The sequence below is a fragment of the Sceloporus occidentalis genome, unplaced genomic scaffold (genome assembly GCF_023333645.1).
Source record: "Sceloporus occidentalis isolate IW3139 unplaced genomic scaffold, rSceOcc1.0.p SCAF_62, whole genome shotgun sequence".
NCBI classification, from domain to species: Eukaryota; Metazoa; Chordata; class Lepidosauria; order Squamata; family Phrynosomatidae; genus Sceloporus; species Sceloporus occidentalis.
Window position 1 is genome coordinate 585,803 of NW_028317042.1, and position 22,034 is coordinate 607,836.

The window sequence follows — 22,034 nt, forward strand, 5'->3', positions numbered from 1 at the left end:
CAAGAATATGCAGTAAAGGGAAATAGTTAATACATGCGATCCAGTATTTTCTGTTGATTTTGTAAAAAAAAAAAAAAAACATGCACAATTCATGGCAACAAAGAGGTTAATGTGGCATTTGCAGAGCCGTCCCATATGGAAGGGCAATAAAATAAAAGCACTCATCCATGTAACATCCTTCCCAGACATTTTAGCATTAAATCCTTAGTTTAACATATGTTTTACGGTGTTTTTATAGGAGAGGGAAAGGGAGTAGATGAATGTGTGTGCTTTAACCCCTTAAATGCCAGGCAGGGAGCAACTTGCAAGGCTGTTTTATAGTCCACATAGGAACTTAGTTTAATATTTTTTAACTACTTTGTATTTTGTATTGTTTCGGCGGAAAAAAAAAGGAATGCAAAAGATCAGAGAGTTTCACGATTTCCTGTATGGTAACTAATTTTGCCTTAGGTTCCATTTCTGTATATATTTTTTTTTATTTATTTATTTTTTTGTTAATGTATTTATTGTTTTGAAGCATGACTGTTTTAATTTGTGATTTTCTACATGCTGAGCTCCAAAATCCATGTAGAGCAACTTGTGATGTAGGGCACACATTGTCTTATTAGCAATGGTGTAGGTTTTCTGCAAAATGCCCCTGGTGCCCCTTCAGGCGAAATGTGGAATTGCAACTTGAATTTAAAGATCCACTAATTCAGCAATTATCCCATCTTTGTCTTTCACCGCTATTCAAAGGGGTTCGATGTTACCCTTACTGTGTGAATTGACATACCAACGCATCATGTCTAGTTTAGGAGCCAACATCTTCCACATTTAATAAATATTATTTATTGATTTATATAGCGTCATCATATTCTAATGTACTCACTTCTTTTGATCGTCTAAATTGATTTTTTTGAGTACCAGGTACCCTCTAAATAGGAGATCTTAAATTCGCTTTTTAAACAACTAAAAATAAGATTTTTAAAAAATATTATGTTGCTTTCTTTTTTTAAAATTTTACAGAATATAATGTTTTCAGGCAGTTGCATATCAGCCGTTTGTATGAGTTCTCGCTCTGTTATCTGAGCCCCGATCTACTAGACAAACACCCCAGACTCCTTATCATACAGCCTATGGTAAACAATAGAATGCCTCAGTCTTAATAACCCAGCCAGACACTCTGACTAATGAAAGCCTATGGAGCTAGTTGACTGGTCACTTATCTAAGCCCTTATGTCAGTTTACCCTGAAAACCAGGGGTAGCAAATAGGTAGCCATACAGTTATCAAACTACAATGCCCAAAGGCTAGCTGAGGGTTAAGGGAGTTGTTGGTAAAAAAAACCTCTGATTTCCGCTCTGATTTCAGACCCCTCTTTCATTGACCCCATTGCATTGTATAGCGGTGCGTAACCTGTTGGCTTTTTATAAATAATCGTAATAAATGATCCTTTACGTAATATTTCGGTATCGTTTGTCAGAAGGTTAACTTCTCTTTATCTCAAGATTCAGTGACTGCAAAATCAGAGTTGAATAGTCATCAGATTTCTGTGTCGTACAGTCAAAGCAAAACAGATTACGAACATTACAGATTTTTTTTTTTTTTTCCCTCTCTCTTTGCGGAAAATTCCTGCTTATGCTATCCATTAGGAAGCTGAAGTTTATTGTCTCATAACAGAGCAGATTATGTCTTGCTGAATATATGTTTATGGTTCATAAAGAGGGATATATAAAGATTAGTATGCAGGACGGTTTTACTCTATTGTAACGGTATTCATAATTTTTAACTCCGCAAACACAAAATCAGCACATTTACATCCATTAATCCTAAAAAAAATAACGGTTTAAAAAAACACATTAATAATAACATTTCACTTTTTTCTTGTGAAAAGGAGTCATGTTTGGCAGAACATCAGGAACGCGGTAGGTTTTCAAAACTAGAACGGTCGTGGTAATTTCTATTCGTACTGTAGTCTACTACAACTCCTATCATGTTCAGCCATCCGATTGCTATGGACCACAACCACCATAAGGCTCAGCTATCTTCAAAAGACTTTAAGAGATTTAAGCTCCCTGGCCTAGTATTTTTAAAAGTCATGGTCCCTTGGCTCCATTCCATGGCAGGAGCTCTTGGAACCTGTCCCTTGTTCTTTATATATTGGAGTCTGTTCAGAAAGGATCAAATGGGTGCGAACTGACAGATTTGCTTGAGCTAGACCAAAATGCTTAACTTGCGTATCGAGAAACGTTGACTCCAATGGCAACTTCATAAGAAGGCGCTCAACGTGACTCAACTGAGCTTCAAGTCGAGTTGTGACGGAAACAGTAAAGTGGTCAACTTGACTCTCAAACTGCAACAAGCCACTTATGGAGAAGGCAAGTTGGTCCAGATCTCAAATAAACTCAACAGGACTGACAGCAAACTTGGCCATGTTGACCATCAACTCAACCAGCAACTCAAGTGGGAGAGTTGTATGACTTCAGTTGGCGAAACTCATGATTGAAAGACTCAAGAACCAACTCCATGGCATTCAGACTGAACTCAACATCCACCCAACAGAAGACTGCAACATCCAATTAGAGTCATTTTGACTTTGTATGTATGGGTTTGTTGGTGAGTTGGCTTGGCTGTGTGCTGTAGAGTGGTATAGAGTTAAGTTAACGTTCTGTTATAACTCAATCATTGCCACAAACATTCGAGATCAGATACCACAGTATAATCTCCAAGTATAGTAAGGACTTGCATTTAAAACAGTATTGATATGTTCCAAGTTGTTTTCAGGTGACACCACTAACTAGGTCTATAGCGCAGTGTAGCACAAGGAATCATGGGTTTTCCTGCTATAGAAGGAACATTCTTCACTGCATCCTCAATAACCGGGGCCTCTCCTATGGATTTGTAATATATCTTCAGGACCTGAATCTGACACTGTGCTGTTGCAAACACATCTTAACTCCTGAAGCACATAATTTGAGTCCGGTAAAAGCGTAAAAAAATCTCATAAATTAAAGCGGGGAAAAAAAGCCCCTGTAAATCTCTTGTAGATGACGATAGATTTTTTTATTCAGCTGGAGTGTATCTATAAATTAAACGCTCCAGATCACACAGCAGTCATAAAACGAGGAAAACGCACACGTCAAAATGTAAAAACTATGTTTCCAGCAGAGGAACGGGTGAAACGGTGAACATGCAAAGACAAACACTGCAGTGATTCCGATACAGCAGCGACCAAGGATCTTCTGTATGTTAGCGATGAAGGAGTCACAGAGACGGTTTGGAATGACTCTCTGCTTCATAATCTGATTTTGTTACAATGTGTTTTCTCCAACTATTTAAGCAATAATTATTATAGTAAATAATCAAATATTATATTTTTTCCAGCAAAAGTGTATTTTAAAGCTCCTGTACCAAAGCATTAATTCTTGCATGCTAAGCAAATAAACCTTACAGATCTGTTATTTATTTATTCATTCATTCATTCATTCGTTCATTCATTCATTCTATGGAGGTTTAATCTCATAGAATCAACATGGAAAACTTTTTAGGAGCTTTTTTTTTTTCTTTGGTGACAGCCAATTAGCGCTTGCTTTTGTGACACATGACCATTAAATTAAATCATTAAATGAGGCAACATTTTACTTGATTAGATTTTTTTATGGTAAATGGTTTTGGGCATTCAAGGGTGCTGGGAATGATGTTTTCAGTACCCCCTTTGAGTTCAGAAGGGTAGATTTTCTTTAACTGATGACTCAAGTTCCATTGCGGATTATCCTCTAAGATCAGACGGCTCTTTTTGTTGCGAGATGTTAATGCGCCGATTTCTTTATGGGAAACATTTTTCATTTAAGTGTCTGAGGGCAACACACGTGCTCTGTGTGGGCAGGCCAGGGTACCAGGGGCTTTACTACCCGATTATGTTGATGAGTTAATGGTATTAGTGGTTAGTGGCAGATCCATTGCTGCTGTCTGGTAGATACACGCAGCCGCAGAATACATATAAAAACATAATATATGGCCATGAGTATCCAGCCAGCAGCCGCAGGTACATGGTGGTCACCGGCAGTCTTCTCCAGTCCAGTCTATATTTTTTGTTGGTGAAATATTGCCCTTTTTGAAGATATTTCGGCAGTAGAACGCCCCTTCTGGAGTGTAAGCTCTTTCTAGATGTTTACCCAGAAGCTCTTTGTAATCATTGTCTTTTTTCTTTCTGTGGTCCCCTGCTGTGCAAACACTGCAGAAGGTTAATACATAAAAGAGAATACATATTCATGTAATGCGTTATGGGGTCTTGACCTGTATTCTGTGTCGCCGTAGGTTACAGATGCTGATTTTGGTGTATAAAACCCGTAATACTGGGGGTCCTGGGCCAGTAATAGCCCGGACTGTATTCAGATGGCTTACCGGGGGTAGTACAGGCTCAGGGCCAATTTACAATCTTTCTGACAAGCCTTCCCTGGGGATGTCATGTTGGATTTTGCCTCTATATCCCTAAGCTGCTGCCAGGCCCCCATTAGGAATGATGTATCGGCAGAGGGGGACCTCGGAAAAAGGGGATTTACACACAATTTAACTGGATGATTTCATCCACAAAGCAGGAATGCTCAATTTCATAGCTAGACCTCAAAATCAATACACTTTAATAACAAACCCCTGGCTTTCTGGCAGAACCTGGTCTTTTAACGGCTTGTTAGAAAAGAAATGTTAATCCGATCGGCGGAAAGGGTTAATACGGGCGCCCTTGGTAATGAACAGATTGCACCGTGTAGACGGAATTAGCTCAGGATCCAAAACAAATACAAGGCAACCAACTATCCACCCAATTAAAAGGCGGATTACTGGACTTACAGTAGGAAAAGCAGTTTCGGTAACAATGTAACAATTCTTAACAAGAAATTAGATCTATACACGAGGCCCAAGGAAGAAATTCGCACGTGAAATGATTGATACACAACTTCCTGCCTCGGTGATTAGGGCATCTTTGGTGTAAAGCCACAGACGTGCTATTGATTCATTTCGCAGGAGTAGCTAAGATTTTAAAATTTACAAATTAACATTTTATTTGAATTCTGAATTTTCTTTACCTAAATAGTGGACTCCATGCCCAAGAGGACTTTTGTATGAAGGTTTTGATGGCTTATGATTAGTGTTTGTCTGTAATGCACCAAAATAAATGTAATTAGGTAAAAGAAAAAACAAACAAACTTTTGTATAGTGTTATAATCACTAATAATTAGCGCTCGTCTCTAATGTAGCAAACCTGTTGTTTCTGTCAAATTGTTATGTTACATACTACTTGTTGTGTCCTGTCCATCCATTGCACAGCGCTACGGAATTTGATGGCGCTATATAAAACAATAAATAACAATATTAATAAAATAATTTTACCAGGGTCAAATAAAAATAATAAAATAAATAAAAATATTGTGGGTTGGGTAAAAAAAAAAACAGATTTATTGTGTCAGAGCCAACATCACTATCAATGCAATGACACGACCACACAGGCCAAAAGTTTCATATTTATATTGAAAGTAAATAAGAAAATTTAAATATAATTCACAGACGTTGAACATAATGGTACAGAAGGAGACCATCACCAAAATTACCAATGGACCTGGTGGTAAGTAGTGATATCTGGATGACTTTCTACAGGTTAAGGCTGTTTAACTCAGTAGCCAAGAGTTTAATCCCCCCCCCCCCCGGCCATTTAACAACAAAAGTCCTCTTCGGTATTTTCTTTCCGCACCCAAAAAGTTCAACGCCAACGAACGCAAAACTTGTCTAATTATTGTAAAGGGAGGAAATGAGGGGTCAGTACAGGTCAGAAAAACAAATACAGTTAAAAATCTGAATTTCCATATTAGGCAAGAACCAAAAAAAAACAATAACGTAATGGGACGGCCACGGTCACAGATGTTTAACAGCCCTGTTGTTTAATACGTATCAAACTTCCTTAAGGGTCTTAGTCCATAATAAGAGGACACGGTTCTGTCATAATGAAGATATTTAAATATCTGAACTGGATTTCCCTGGAATTAATTTATATTCTAAATACTATATTACAATTATAATATATACCAAACCTGCTACTCTATAATAATGAAATAAAACATATTTTCAATTTTTTTTTTTGTTTCTTAAATTGATATTTGAAAACATGAAAATGTTTGATAAATGTCTAAAGAACAAATAAAATAAAAGTTTGTAACATTGTATCATTTATATATCATTTAGCTTTCCTCACAACACCAATAAGGCCATTGATGCAATGGTAGAAAATGATGGGGTAAAACAAATCTATGATGTCACACTTCTGTAACATAGTTTACACTGAAATAGAATACATTATATTTTCCTTTTATTTTATTTTTTTTAAAGCAGCCTTCACAAAGTTATGTTTTTGGTGCTAATCATTCATTTTTTTTAATCTTTTTAGCTCATTGGCTTTCTTCCCATTTAACCTGTTTTCATAAACAAAAAGATTGATGTTTGGGAATGAGAGGATTTTGAATTTCTTGACATACCCCCCCAACATTTCAGGTGTCCAAACTGGTGCAACATTTGTTTCCTGGGCTGACTTTATCTTCGGACAAGGTGCAATCTCATCTATGGCCACAAGGGGCATTCATCATACTGAGCAGATCATATATCCCAGTGGGCTTTCTGTCTATATAAGATGGACAGCATGGACAGTACTGTCCGGTACGCAGCACATTTATTATGGGTTGGGGTAAAATTTGCATCTTACCCTTCTAGAGCCCCAGAAAAAAAAATACATTTTTAAAGCGTTCTGGGCAGGATTTTTTTACATATTGTTGGTCTCTTGTTCCCTTTGGGAAGGGGTTTTACCCAAAAACTTAGCCATCGATGAAATGTATTCTTTTGGACGGAGGAGAAACTTATAAGTGTTCTCAAGCTGAACAGTAACCATGTTGTCTGCACCAAAATGTATTCTTCTAGTTTGTTATTCTTGTGACCAGTTTCTTGATTTTGTGCCATGTCACCCAACTACCAGCGATCTTTGCTTTGAAGTTGTCCTGATATTTTTTTATTATCCTTTTAGAGTTTTGTTAACACTCTGTAACTGTCAAAGTGTCAAAATCTCTACAAGAAATTCCACCAAATAGGATAAATGGAGCCATATGGGTCTCTTCCCATAGGCAATTTCTACGAGGAGATACGGCCTGCTGGGTCTTCCTCGCCGCAGATGACACCAATTAGGATCTGTTTGCACGTATGTTATTCACACAGGTAATTTAAGGATAATTTGGGTCAGTGGTACATCCAGGTTGGACCACCCTACGAGGAAGGCTTAAGTGTCGAAGGGGAAAGGTCTTTATGGACCAGAGTTTGCCAACATAACTCTCCAGATGTTGCTAAATCACAGCCAGTCTCAATAAATTAAAACTTCATTCCATGACATCTACGCTTCTAGTTTCATATTATGAAACTTGTTCTAACATTTTTCCTCCAAGTCATATATACTTTTTATTCTTTAAAACATTTACCATTTTAGTAGCCCTCCTCTAAACTCTCTTTCACATTAAAAGTCTCCCTTGTGTGGACTAACATTGGATCTATACGATGTGCAATCCTAGCTCTAGCAGTTGTATGCACTAAAAGAGGGGTAATTAGGCATATACACTATATGGACCATTACATCAACAGGTGTTGGAAGCATAACATTGTCCAAAATGTTTTGGTATGACCCCTTCAGCATACAGAGACATGTTTTGGACAATGCTCTGCTTCCAGCTTTGTGGGGACATTTTGGGGAAGAACCTTTTCTATTCCGGCATGACTGGGCCCCAGCGCACAAAGTAAGGCCATAAAGTGGTTGGAAGCGTTTGATGAAGAACTTGACCGGCCGCACAGAGCCCTGACCAAAACCCCATCTAACACTTTTGGGATGAAATAAAACGGAGATCGCAAGCCAGACCTCCTCATTCAACATCAGTGCCTGACCTCGCAAACGCTCCACTGGATGAATGGGTGAAAATTCCCACAGAAACTCCCCCCAAAACCTTCTGGAAAGCCTTCCCAGAAGAGTGGAAGCGGTTATTGCTGCAAAGAAAGCACCAACTACATATTAATGGCTATGTATTTAGAATGTGATGTCATCAAAGTCCCTGTTGGTGTAATTGGTCAGGTGTCCCAATACTTTAGTCCATGTAGTGTACATTCCCATATGATCAGCACTCTTGTTAGGTATACGGACAACGGATTGATTTTTAGGTAGATCATTTAAATTTAAATGAAATTATATCATAAAAAAAAATTGTTGGTCACCTTATATTTCTATCCATTCTCAGGTAACGTGGTAAGAAACGTGGCAAAAGTCGAGATGAATGAGGGTGTCCACGTAAAACATGTAAGGTTCTGTTGCAAATGTTACGGATGAATAAGGGTTACCTAGACACTCGAGATGTATGAGGATCTGATCTTAAATCGATAAGATTTATCTATGTGAATTGCATAAGGTTTCCTTACAATGTAATTCTCATGCTGCCAGTTACATTGTGTTTTGAATAAAAAAAAAATTATGTTTTAAATAATACGTTTTCTTACCCTATAGTATGGCCATACCTCCCAAGTGTCCTTGTTTAAGGGACAGTCCCTTTTTGTCTAGGAGCTCAGAATGTGTCCTGGGTGTGAGTTAATCAGTGTTCTACAGCCCTAAAAGTCACAACAATGGGTATAGAAACAGAAGAAAATGTGCTTATAAATTAAATTGTGTAAATAAATATACAATTATTAATCAAAATCAGTATATCACAAAATCACATAAAAAATATTGGTAAAGCCTCAGTCCTAAATGTACCTCCTAACACAAAATTTCAAGTTTTAGCAACTTGAAATGTTGGAAGGTAGGTGCAGCTCTGTGTCTTATTTTTGCCTCTGCATTTATTAGTAGGTTTAGAGATGTCTCCGAGGGCATCATAATAATTTTGTCAACAATAGTAAGCATACTCTGACCAGAAGAATATCTTTAATTGATAGTAATATCCCCTCAAATAAGGTTTTCATATGATTATAGATGAAATAATTATTGATGGGCTCATAGGTTCCTATACTGTTATGTTCTAAGCACTTGTGAAATACAAGAGCAACATCTAGTGGCAGAATATGGGTACTGCAGTTCGTATTTGTGTTTTTGACATAAAATGTGTACTGACACAATATAGCCCCCCCGCACTCTTTCGGCAGAACAAAACCTATGGGGGAATTATTACATAAACAGGCTAACAGAACCACAACACAACTCATCAGTTTGTAAACTACTTCTATTGAGGAATGGTAACAAATACAAAAATGCCTACAAACCGTTTTAAGAGACTATTTGCACAGAACACAGATTGGGTGAGGAGATCCTGAAAGCTTCTGGAGTTCTGGGTTGGACAGGTCCTATGGGAAGATTTTTTTGCCCTCCTGTTCTCAGAATGCACATGATTATCCACATTATATTACGTTTATTTATAAAGCGCCGGCAGATTCAGCAGCCCTGTTACAGGTCAGTAGAACAATTTCACATACAGCCTGTTACATTTCAGGCTCTATAGGCCCCAGTTAGTTCATGACAGTACAATTAGAAAAAGATAGAACAAGTATGATTTGTTTGGAAGTGTTGCCAGGAGAAAGCCTCTTCTCGCTAAAAGAACAAGGCAGCACAGCTTGTTTGCAAAGAACAAACTAGACTTCTGGAACAACGTCCTTTGGACAGAGGAGACGTTTGGCCACAATGCACAAAACCACAGGTGTACATAGTTTTTAATACCTGGCTTCTGCATTTTGGCTTTATTTTTGTTGAACAAATCACAGCATGGTGTAATGTTATTATTTGTTGTTGTTGTTGTTCGTCTGAGGTGGTATTAATCTAATTTTTAGACCTGCTAAGGAAAAGATAATTATGTCCTGATATGTAAAACCATAGAATTCAAAGACGGTGTACTCTCTTTTTTACATGAATGTAGCTATAACTAGCTTTTTTAAATCTGGGGGGGGGGGGGGGGGGATCTACTTTTTAGGTAACAAACGGATTCATAAAGCAATAGATATGGTTGAAACATAAGTGTAAAAAGAACAGGTAATTTAATCCATTTAATATTGTACATTTTCTAAACCAAAATAGTGTTCACAACATTTGATAAATATCAGCAAAGCCAGTGCCAGGTTCAAATATAATTTATTAAGACATTCAACAATGTCTGTCAGTCTACATCCAAATATACCACTAAAAAAAGAGCAAATGAGTTATCTAAAATAAAAAGGACACATCGTACTTTAGGAAGATTGGAAATGTCCACCATATCCCTTTACAGCCAATGTGCACTAGTATAAATTAATGGCTCTCTTTCATATCAAAACACATTAAAAAAACGATTTTTTTCTGCCTAAGCCATGGTCAATGTAAAAACGTGAACACAATATTCTGCTTAGGGCAAAAAAAAATCCCAAATATCAAAAACATCATATATATATATATATATCAATATAGATATATGTATACATAGATCCACATTTATATATATGATGATTAAATGTATGCTGCTACTACTAACAGCCTTGAAATGGCATTTGCGTAGTTTGATCATACACAATAATATGTACTCATTTCCAAAAAGTGCAAATACTGCCATCATATAATACTGTATTATAACACTGCAGTTGCTTAGCTCTTACACCCTTTCTGTGCAATGAAGTTCATCCCACTTTGCAAGAAGTGGTCACCTGAACTTCAGTTTTACTTCATACGGGTTCAGAGCGGAGCTGCAATGCAACGCTGGCAAAAGTGAGGAAAACGTGAGATAACCCCCATCCCAAGGCTGCAGCTTTTATCCTGTGATACCCCCCCAACCGACCCAGTATAAGCCCTCTCCCCCATTTGTGTATACTCAAGTGTGCAAGCAAGTTTTCATGCAAGCGTGCAGCATCCTCTGTTATGGAATCACGCCAGCAGGAGCCAAGTTTCTCCTCCATGCTTCAATATGGACAAGAAGGGAAAAAAAAAAAAAAAAAAAAAAGTCTGTAGCCGTGGACTACCAGGCATTCTGGAATCTTCAAGACTCATCTGTCAGTCTGCATTTCCCTTTAAATTTATAAAAATAAAAAGCAAAATAAAGACCCTTTTCTTTCACAAAATTTCCCCAAGAAAAATAAGCAGTGATCTGTGTCCGTTGGCAGTTAGAAAGCACTGGTTTGTTTTAATCCTCGTCATCAAAAACATGAGAAAAAAAAATCCACATAGGAAAAATTTTGCATACACTTTCATCAGCATAAGTGGTTTAAATGCTTCTTCAGAGCAGAAGAACGCTGGGTGTTAGGAGGGGGTTTGGCTTTGTAAGGTATCGCCTCAGTAGGCAAAAAAAGCATATCAGATCGTAGCAAAAACTTTACTTGCTGTAGAAGAAATATTTTCACTTAAGTTCAGAGGTTGCTCATTGTCTCTAGTGCTTAGCCCCCTGAACACTTCTTTGCTATTCTGCCCGCCACTAGCGTCGTGCAAGCCTCCGCCACTAGCGTCGTGCAAGCCTCCGCCACTAGCGTCGTGCAAGCCTCCGCCACTAGCGTCGTGCAAGCCTCCGCCACTAGCGTCGTGCAAGCCTCCGCCACTAGCGTCGTGCAAGCCTCCGCCACTAGCGTCGTGCAAGCCTCCGCCACTAGCGTCGTGCAAGCCCTCCTCCTGGAGCTCAGCGATGCTGTCCGGTGAGCCGGCAGGCAGAGTCTCTGGTTCCTGGGCTGCGTGCTGTGGTGCATTTTCTGGGGTCGCGGCCCTGGGATGGGCCGCCGGTTGGGAATTGGGCATGTTCTGCACTTCTTCATTGGTGGTGTTGGTTTCCGTCCCAGGCTGAGGAGATAAGGACTTCAACTGGCAATGACACAACGGGCAGGTTTCTTGAACATATAGCCATTTTTTAAGGCATCCAGCATGGAAAAAATGATTACAGGGGGTGATAACAGCAGAATCCATGTCCTAAAAAGGCAGGGAAAAAATCATATTAAAAAAAAAAGCAAATCACTTTTGTGTATCATTCTGCATAAAATGTTCTAGTGTTTATTATTATTATAAATATCTTATCAATATAGTTTTAAAACATAGCCCCCATAAGGTGCTCCTTAATTTGTCTGCTTGGGAGATCTTACCCTCCATAATACAATTACCCCGCTATATATCTTTGAGGGTAATAGCAAATGGACATTAACATTTTCTGAGGAGGGCTAGAAATCAGGGGATTGTGGGGTGAAAATTCTTCATAAATGACTGTGGCAGGGAGTCAACGGCTGATTATCAGGATGCCTGTACGCCAATCTTGTTCACATTTTATTCACACAATTGGTAATAAGACCTGTCAGAATCATGAATAAAATGAAAATGTAAAACAGTAGTTTTTCTCATGTTTGTCACGGGGGCAGAACGATGGACCAAATTCCAACATATAGATCATCGATAAAATGTAGCTTTTTCTATGGGTTGGTGGGTTTAGGCCCTTTAAAAGGCAGCAGCGTGACTTACCTGATAACAGATGGAACAGATGTCATTGTGTTGCTCCAGTTGCTCTTTGGTTGCAATCGGTAACGATTTGATTTTATTCACGGCGTCCCTGCGCAAAAGGAAACTTTTCCAGCCAAGCTGTGCCCGCAGCCAGACGTTATAGTACGAGTGGACGAAGATTATCATGGACCCCATTACAGTCCACTCTCCAAACACGGTTTCAGAGACTCCATAGGCCACAACGCACAGCGCCACAAGGAACTCCAACAGGCGGTATGTGCCGTTCACGTAGTAAATTACATCATCCATGTTTTCGACGGGTTCTTTTCGGAACTCCTCAATCATGAATAAGACGTAGATGAACAGGGTTCCAAGGACCTGTGAATAACGCAACAGAGAGGTATTAATACATTCGTATACATTTTAAGATAACCAATGTTCCTGCTGATGCTAATCTCAAAGACCAATTGATTTGGGTTTTCTCTGAACACGCAACAACGGTGCATTTTTTTGCCAATTTCCCGGCAAACCCCGCGCTGAACCCCTGCAAAGTCAGGAGGGCCGCACGTGGGACCTGGCTTAACTTAGTCGGGGCTGCAAACAGACCAGGAATTCTGTGAATCCTTGTCTCGTTTTGGAGCTATATAAATAACCCCACAGAACCCGAGATCTCTCTCTCAATGTTTTTTTAATATAGCTACTGTTATCTATTAAATTTCCTTTCCTAATGTTTTCTGATCCCCAAAGGCTGTCTGGATCAATCAGTAATTTATCAAGCGGCAGATAAATTAACGCGGAGGTATAATGCAGATCCGGATAACATGACGATGGACACTCCCATAGTAAAAGTATGAGATGGGTTTGCAGTACATATATATTGCTTAGATTTGTATACATCATTACATTGTGGGTTTATTTTGTGTAACGAAATATAAAAATGTAGTGTTTAGTAAAAGTGACAGAACAGTTTAAAATAGTCTTAAGGTCTGTTAGATCCCCACCTGTAGAGATGTTAGGATACTGCTCGAAATTATAATAAGAAGCCAGAAGTCCATATGGAAAAACTGACAGATCATGTATGCCATGTACGACGGGAAAATCAGGAGAAACAAGCAGAGACTGACAGCACGGAAATGTTTCCAAAGGCTCCTATTAAACAAAAAGATATATGTGCTTAAAAGTTTAATATTAAAAAGATAAATGCTACAAAGATAAGCCTTCTAAGATGCTTACTTGTCACGTGAAGCCCCTAAAGCAAGGACAATGGGGTCGGCAATCTCCAGCATGGACTGCAGAATGGATGCCACCACGATGAACAGGATGATGCTGAGGAGGAAGGCCCGGTGGACTACCTGAAGCTCAATAAGCCCCGTCTGCACAGCCAGAATCAGAAGAGTCACCCCTTCCGTCATCCCCCTACATACAAGAGGCAATTAGGTACAAAAAGAGCAGGAAAAGGAATGAGCGTTATATAATGACTCCAGCAATATGACTTTCATAAGCAAATACATAAACCCCTTTAAGAAAAAGTTTATAATGAAGTAAAATTGATTAGTTTCTCAGGGGGACAAAAAATAGTCATGTGACAGGAAAAGCAGACACTGATAGGTCGATCATAATAAGGGGAATGGGAGGACTACAGTACCCAGAAAGATCAGGATTAGGGTTATTTAGTTTGGGGAAAAAAAGACGGCTTAGGGGGGATTTAATAACTATGTATAAATATATAAGGGGGCAGTACAGAGATCACTCCCAGGACCTATTTATACCCAGGACTGTATCTATAACAAGGGGACATCCTCTACGGCTGGAGGAAAGAAGGTTTCTACACCAGCACAGACGGGGGTTCTTTACAGTAAGAGCGGTGAGATTATGGAACTCTCTGCCAGAGGAAGTGGTAATGTAAACTCAATAAAAGAGTTCAAAAGGAGCCTGGACGTGTTTCTTGAAAGCAATAATATTACAAGTTATGGATATTAGATTAATAGGGACAGAACGTTGATCCAGGGATTTATTCTGATTTGGAGTCGGGGTGGAATATTCCCCCTGGTATGGGGCAATTGGCATCTGCTTCATAAGGGTTTTTTGCCTTCTTCTGGATCAACACAGTTGAACTTGATGGACTTTGGTCTTTTTTTCAACCTTATGAATTATGTTACTATGATGCCGTAGAAACAGAAAATACTTTTTGAAAGCGTATGTGTTTGATGTGATGACCTTTCAGAGGAAAGGATCAAAATGTGTTTATCATGCTAGAGCAGTAAAAGTTTTGTGTTGGCATCTTTTAAACTACATTATACTTCATAAAACAAGGTAATACGTGGTGAATAAAATAAATAAATTGTGCCACAAGGACACTTACCTGTTCATGGCAGGATCATTCATAAAAGCTCGATACCCCTGAAGGTAAAACTTGCACAGAGTCAAGACGCCAAGAGCAACAAATGACACTGTGAAGACCAGACCCAGGAGAGAGTATGGCGTGCTACAGCACTCGGCAATACTAGGGAGACAAACATCACACATCACTATTTATTATGTCTTACAAGATCAGATTTATTACAAAGCCCGATAACACAAGAAAGGAACTATAATCCTCTTTCTCCCATTTATCTTGAGGTCTACGAGGCACTGACGCACCATGTGACTTCTCCACATCGAGTTTGGGGTATCTTTAAGCAAAGAGGTTAAATGTTTGTGAACTGCAGTAACTTGTTTATTGGCATGAGGCCACTAGCATGCAGCTTTGGGTCTCAAAAATATTAAGGAGGTTATCACAAAATCTTATCATAAGACTATGAGATAAGGTTCTGAGAAGGGTGGGAATGTCAAATTAGGAGAGATATGGAAAAAAAAATTATTGGAGGAGAAAAATCACAGTTTCCATCAAAGTCCAGTACTGGAAGCTCAAAGCACAGCTTTTACAAAAATAAGCATTACTACAAGCCTTCTAGTCAACTCCTGTGCCAAGAAACACCTGAATTAACTTTGTTTACCAAGTTGGTTCTTGCACAATCCACTGAAAAGATTTTCCCTAAAAATTAAGATATAACCCTAAAAGATCTTGTGAGGAAAGATGAAAAAAATACATAAATACATGCCTTACAGTAAACAGTAGAATGACTCGGTCTTATTCACAGACACTGACTAAAATGTGTGGATGAATGGACTTCATTAGCATTGCCATAAAGCATCAGCTCAGTGTGGTGTTTGAAGAGGGAAAGTCAACCAAAGTATCACATGACTGACAACAATGGCTGACAGGTCTGCAGATAAAGGATGATCTCCGACAAAACTAATCGCAAAGGTAAATTGGGAGGGTAGATATCAATAACTGATAGCGGTGGTCTCAGTGATGGTTATGGCTGTGATTGATGGGTCCAACAACCTGTGGGAGTTTTTCCTTACTTTTTTCACTCTGGCCAATCAGAGAAGGGACAAGCAGTAGAAATAAAGTATACGGACGCTGTTTTAACTTGTCAGTAGCAGCAGTTACAGACTGATGAGCGTTGGAGAGTGAAACTGTGACAGCTTAGCTTGTATTGATGCTCATCACTTATACAATACTGCAGGTTAATTGTTTATTTTTTAGTGCAGAAAATGTCCTGTTGTGGGGTGGATTGCAAAAGCTGTAGTGATTTTTTTATTATCTTTCGATCATATCATCTATTATTCTTAATTGATAACTATTGCCGACAAAACCAGGCATTATAATATATATAGTATTGGGAAAAAATCCAGTCCTGCTCTACGGGGCTGCATGTTCCTATGATGTGCAGTGTCTGCCTGTCCAGGACCCCCGCACCAATACTACCGCTGCACTTGACAGTCCTAACTCTGGGGGATTTTTATTTTTTATTTGTATAGTGAAAGTGGAGTCCAGAAACGAAAATGTAGTCCGAAGCGACTTTGCTCGCTGTGCACATGTCTATTAGGCATCACATTCTGCAACTGTGGAACTGGCAAACGTAACCTGTCAACGTATCGGTAGCCAAAAGGTTAACCGAACTCACACAATTCCTCAGTCTGCAGAGAAAAACACCCCATAGTATCTTAATCTCCAGGCTATCTGAGGAATGCAAAATCTTTCCAAGCCACTTGTTATTAAATTTAACGTCAACTAAATAAACATTCCAAGTCGGTAATTGAGTTCTGCCCCAGAGATCGGTCTCTTATCTGCTCTGTATCACCGGCTCCTTAGCAACCAATATACAAGTGCGCAACCATCACCACACCAGTTATGGATGTTATACAGAGGAAAGCAATGGCATCCTGGACCTGCTTGTTATTTACATTGGGTGATATGGAGAAAACAGGTGTGGGGGCATGCATTTATCTGGATACGATACGACACACACACACACACACGTTAACCCCTAAGGACATAGCTTTTTTTGTACCCTTTGCGACAATGGCTGTTTTAACATTTTTGTGGTATTGCCTTGTAGCTGCTGCTCTCTTCTCTCTCATGCAGTGTACCAACATAAGTTGTACTGTATTTTGTCAGAATTTGTGGTAGTGGTGTGTGTTTTGCCCCCCACACACGCACTGTGCTTCAGAATTCAGAGTTAAAGATATGTGTCACTGCCAAACGGGTTCAGCAACATCACTGACATCTGATCAGTCTGCACCCATGTCCTATTTGGGACATAACACATGGCCCCTGCAGAAGTTTTCTGTGTTGCTGAATAGCTTGATAGAAGCGTTACAGCAACATAATTTGGGAAAAGTGTGATCTTTGATAGCTTTTTAAGCCTGGTTAACCCATTGACATGCCAGGCACGTCAGTTGTCTTTAAGTCGATGCACTTGCCTGACACGTTAATTGCCGTCAAGGGGATAAAAACATTAAAAGTACTAATGTGTATTTATGACCGCGTATTTTATTGTTACTGTAGATTAAACATGAACATTTTGTCTCTGTAACATAAGAAAAAAATATATCACATACCTTGTTAGAAAGAGGAAAAGCAGTCGCTCGCGGGAAGTGGGCTGGTCGCGTGTGCTAAAATAAGTGTAAATCTGAAGTGCAAACAGGACTAGCCAGAACACCATGAACAGAACAGGGACCACCAGCTGGTTCCAGAGAGACATCCCCAGTGCGAGAAGCCCGTAGACCTCAACAACCTGAAGGGAAGGTGATCCGATTATAGAACGATGCATAATTTTTGCAATAATTCATGTAGCCACCTAATGTAATTTTCATGTGAAACTATTGATCTTCACTGCATGCAGTTGCATTTTCTGGCAAACACCAGTAATTACATTACAGGGGCCTCACAGGCTATCTCACCTGGGCCACTTCTCGATATGCAGTCTTGGCGAGATTAATGGGAACAAAGAGGTTAGAAGCCAGGAAGTACAGCACCTCAAGCCCAGTGAAAATCATGGCAAATTTGTTAATGAAGACAATAGTTTCAATTGGGACAAGACAAAGGCGGGCCAGCAGGGGGAGCATGTGAGCTGAGAAGAGCCATATCTGCTTCGTCTTCATCACACAGGAGCACAGGGTGCACACTACCAGCTGGCCTGTAACACAAGCATGTGCATCATTAAACAAAATACATTGCAAAATAACCACTGTGCCATTTATCCTTAAACAATGCAACATCTCCTTCAAAAAAAGGGCAGTCTTATTATTATTTATTGTTTTACGTAGCTCCATCAAATTCCGTAGGGCTGTACAATGCGTAGACAGGACATAACGCAGTTTATAATTTAACTTAAACAGGTGATGAGGGCCCTGCTCAAATGGGCTTACAATCTAGATAAACTCCTAAAACCTGTTCTGTACATTCAATGGCCGATTTTACATTGATGCGCATGTATCAGGCCCAAAACAATAGTAGATTTGTAACTTACCAACGAGTGCCGTGATAAACCGGTTCATAGATAGGGGCTCCAGGTGCATTGGCCCTTCATAACCAGACTCCAGCTCACTTCGAACATAGTCCCTGAGAAACAAAGAAAAAACCTTATTGAACAGGAACAGAAAAGGTGCAACGTGGAGAAATTACCCCAAATAATCTACAATCTGTATAAGGCAGTATATTTTCACTTATTCAGATGTACTTGGGGCTTAGAGTATACTTTAAAGGAGAGGTATGGTAAGAAAAGTTGTGTAAGTAGTACAGTAGTCACACAGACTTTGATTGGGATACAATAGGTATAAAGATATTAGGAAAGGGGTCTCAGTCCTGAAGAGTTCACAGCCTATGTAAGACGTACGGCAGAGCCGGTCGGTGATACCGCAACTTTCCTAACCTAGTAAGGATACACTGCTCCAGTGGAGTAGTACTAGTCAGCTATTGAACATTTCCATGTGTCTGTATTTAGTTTAAGCAGATGCACACAGCTTATATTATACACCAAGGAGAAGTGAAATCCAGAGCTTGCCCTGTTACCCACCTATAAAGCTATTCTATCTGCCTGCAGTATGGGTGGATGGCAGAGCGTTAGGGATCCAGTCCTATTACAGCTAGACTTTGTCAGTGCACAATGACCATCTTATGATTCAATTTTCTTTTTAAATCTGTTCCATGAACCAGAAAAGGCAGAGCCTTAAAGCACGTCTCCCACCTGGAGATCTGGTGTCCCGTATACAGCAGTAAAGCAGTCACAAAGTACAGGTACAGCTTAGCCAGATGCTGTCGAGGTAATGTAAGAAGCACAACGCTCACGATGTAGCCTGCGAGAGAGTGAAAACACAAAGTGTCATAGGCCAGGTATGACAAGAAATATATAAAGAGGAGAAAGAGTATTTAAATAGAGTAAACAATTTACTGTATTGTCAAAGGGATGTTCATACTCCAAGCAGCCAATCAGTGGCAAGAATAATAGGACCATAGAGGAAAAGGGCAGCTGCTACTGCAGGGCTACCACTTCTGCGTTCACTAAGTGCATATCGAAGTACTCACATAAGGTGAGGATCACTCACAGAACACTTTACTATGCACTCTTCTAAAGTTGGGATGTCAAGGACATTAAAACGCTCACTTTAACCGAACTACCTAGTACGCCAAGAGGAAAAAAACCAAAAAAAAACAAAAAAACTTTAGTGATCTGTCAATCATTCCTGGTTTGCCAAAATGCAGGTTCTATAGGGAAAGTTGGTACAGTTTGCAAACATGCAGCCGTTACGGGAGCAAAACAGAAATCAAGAGAACTCCACAATTTATAGTTGAGAGGCTACTCACACCTCCCAGGAGTCGGTACAAACATCCCCAGGGAAGGTGCAACCCCACGGGTTGAACCCCGGATTTAGTGATCCAAGCAGTATGAAATATCCATACAGTATCCAGTAGTATTCCTTCTACACCTTTATTTTCTTTTTTTAAAACATAAGGGAGCGTCATTTGTCTTTAACGAGTCTGCAATATAAATCTGACCATGAACGCAATCAGAAAAATAAGTGTCTTGGGGGGTAATTAAGTATGACTGAAAGGTAAGTAAATGGGACTAAATACATAAACAGCAACAAGGGGTGAAATCGTGGAAAGGTTTGGGTCAAGCAGGCGCCTATTGCCATTAAGGTTTATGGGCAGATCCTGCCGGCAAAACGAAATCTTTGTCTTTCTCACATTCTTCCAAAAGCAGCAACCTCCCCCCCCCAAAAAAAACACTTATCTGTCCTTGCTGCAAAATCTTCTTTCCTCCTGCATATTCTGATATTTCTTGCCACTGATTGGCTGCTTAAGCTGTCAATAAAGGGCAGTAAAGTACTTCCAGTGACGTAAGCAGGAGTACATTCTGACAGCGTAAGCGTTGAAATCTTTACACATACGTGTAAAAAGTCTTAAGAAGACTTGCATGTGGCGTTCTCCAGAGACATCGCTGACCAGAGGGGAGTACATCATGCGGATGGAGATGCATTCAACCAAATGCATCTCCTGCGGGGTATTTAGCTGGGAGGTGGGCAAAGGGGCAAATTTATTTCGGAGGATTCTGCAGAATTGGTACAAAGGAAAACTTAAAGGGACCAAGCACTATGACCGAGATTAGCATTTACTCCAATAACCTGTCAATTCCCCAAAACCTACATTTAACAGTTCAGTTTAGCTAATAAGATTATAAAATAAGGTATTTTAGCTATAATAGTTAAAACATATACTAGTTAGTATCCATATTAAATATAATGCATGATCCTTTTGCTCCATTGAACTTTTTGTAGTGCTAAAGAAAAACAAAAAAAAGGTAAAATTTGCTAAACCCGTAATCTACTGGCTCTGGGGGGTGGATTGGGCTACTTACCAACATAATGCATGTTGAGGGCCAGGTACTTGTACTGAAAGAGGGGGTTACTATTCAGATTACTTCTTTGGATTTGCTGGAAGAAGGAGCTGACATCCCATCGATACAAAACATCAAGCAGCATGATGCTCGGGACACGCAGGGCCACGTTCAGCATGGCCTCCAGTTTCTCTTTTCCTCCCATTGTGTCTTGCTTTGGAGTAAAGTCAATCTGGAAAAAGAAGTGAAAAAGGTCATAAATGGCAACCAAGAACCTGTGCATTAATAAAGGAAAAAGGGGTATGTGGCAGATATCGGGATTATGCATAAAAAGTAATTATGGTGCAATGCGTAGCAATTTATGGAATAGGTCAGCTGATTCTAGCTGCTGCCTTGGTTGATGACATCACTTTTCATCATAATTATCAACACATCACCTCAATCAAGAGATATTTCACTACAAATGCATTAATCCCGAATACCTTAGGTGGAGAACTACACACAATGAACTTGGAGTGGAGGGCTGGATTTTATTAAATGAATGAAACACCACAATGTAGCCTTTAGGGTCATATCCAGGCTACGGGCCACCAGCAACAACTTCAATCAACTTATACAGTTAGATTAGTTTATAAGAGCCAACCTTGAAGGAATTGTTGTCTAAAGTGTAAGTGTTAAAAAAAATTTATAGGATTAAAAAAATTCCTAGTTCCGGGAAGAGTTTGGCCATTTGTTGGTACCGGGAATACGGCATTTAATTATAAGTGTTTATATATTTATATATATATATATATAATTATAGTGTTTCATTAAGGTAAGCATGTGGAATACGAGGATATACGGTGTATTTACTGTTCAACCTTTAGAGTCTCAGCAAAAATCTTTCAACCTAATCGCAGGCAGATCAAAGTCGCGACCAGAAAAGTCTACAAAAAAATAAAAAAATAAAAAAAAAAAGCCCAATGATTTAAGTTACGCTTTGTGGATACAGACGCAGATCTGCTAGAAGAACAAAAAACAAACAAGAAAAAGTGTCATGTCCCTTAATGTTACGTTCACGTTATGACGCAGACAAGTGTCAAGGGACCTTGAACTAGAGCCCTGCACGGGACTGTTTTTTTAATCCCGCTCCTGCTGATTTTTTGACCAATCCCGCCCCCTCCCGCAATGTGGGTGTTCCACTCCCGCCCCATTTGTGGCCAATTAAGCCCACCTCCTTACCTGAACTGCAGATATCCCGCGCAGTCCCGTAAGGCTGCCCTTGAGTTGCTCCCTCACAGCGTCTCTTCTCTTGCTCCGCCCAGGAGCAAGGCGGAGTCACAGGAAGTGACGTCACAT

At 39.5% G+C, this 22,034-nt stretch overlaps 1 protein-coding gene across 1 annotated transcript; it reads right to left on the reverse strand.

Moving 5' to 3' along the window:
• Window positions 1-11,349: 11,349 nt before the first annotated feature.
• LOC149287252 (RING finger protein 145-like) lies at window positions 11,350-20,901 on the reverse strand. The gene is made up of 10 exons (XM_089492989.1): window positions 20,718-20,901; window positions 19,047-19,155; window positions 18,330-18,421; window positions 17,761-17,996; window positions 17,419-17,594; window positions 14,831-14,971; window positions 13,702-13,884; window positions 13,470-13,617; window positions 12,490-12,846; window positions 11,350-11,949 (listed from the first exon to the last, which is right to left on the reverse strand). Exons 1-10 carry the CDS (start codon window positions 20,899-20,901, stop codon window positions 11,350-11,352), a joined length of 2,226 nt encoding a protein of 741 aa, XP_089349115.1.
• Window positions 20,902-22,034: the final 1,133 nt, after the last annotated feature.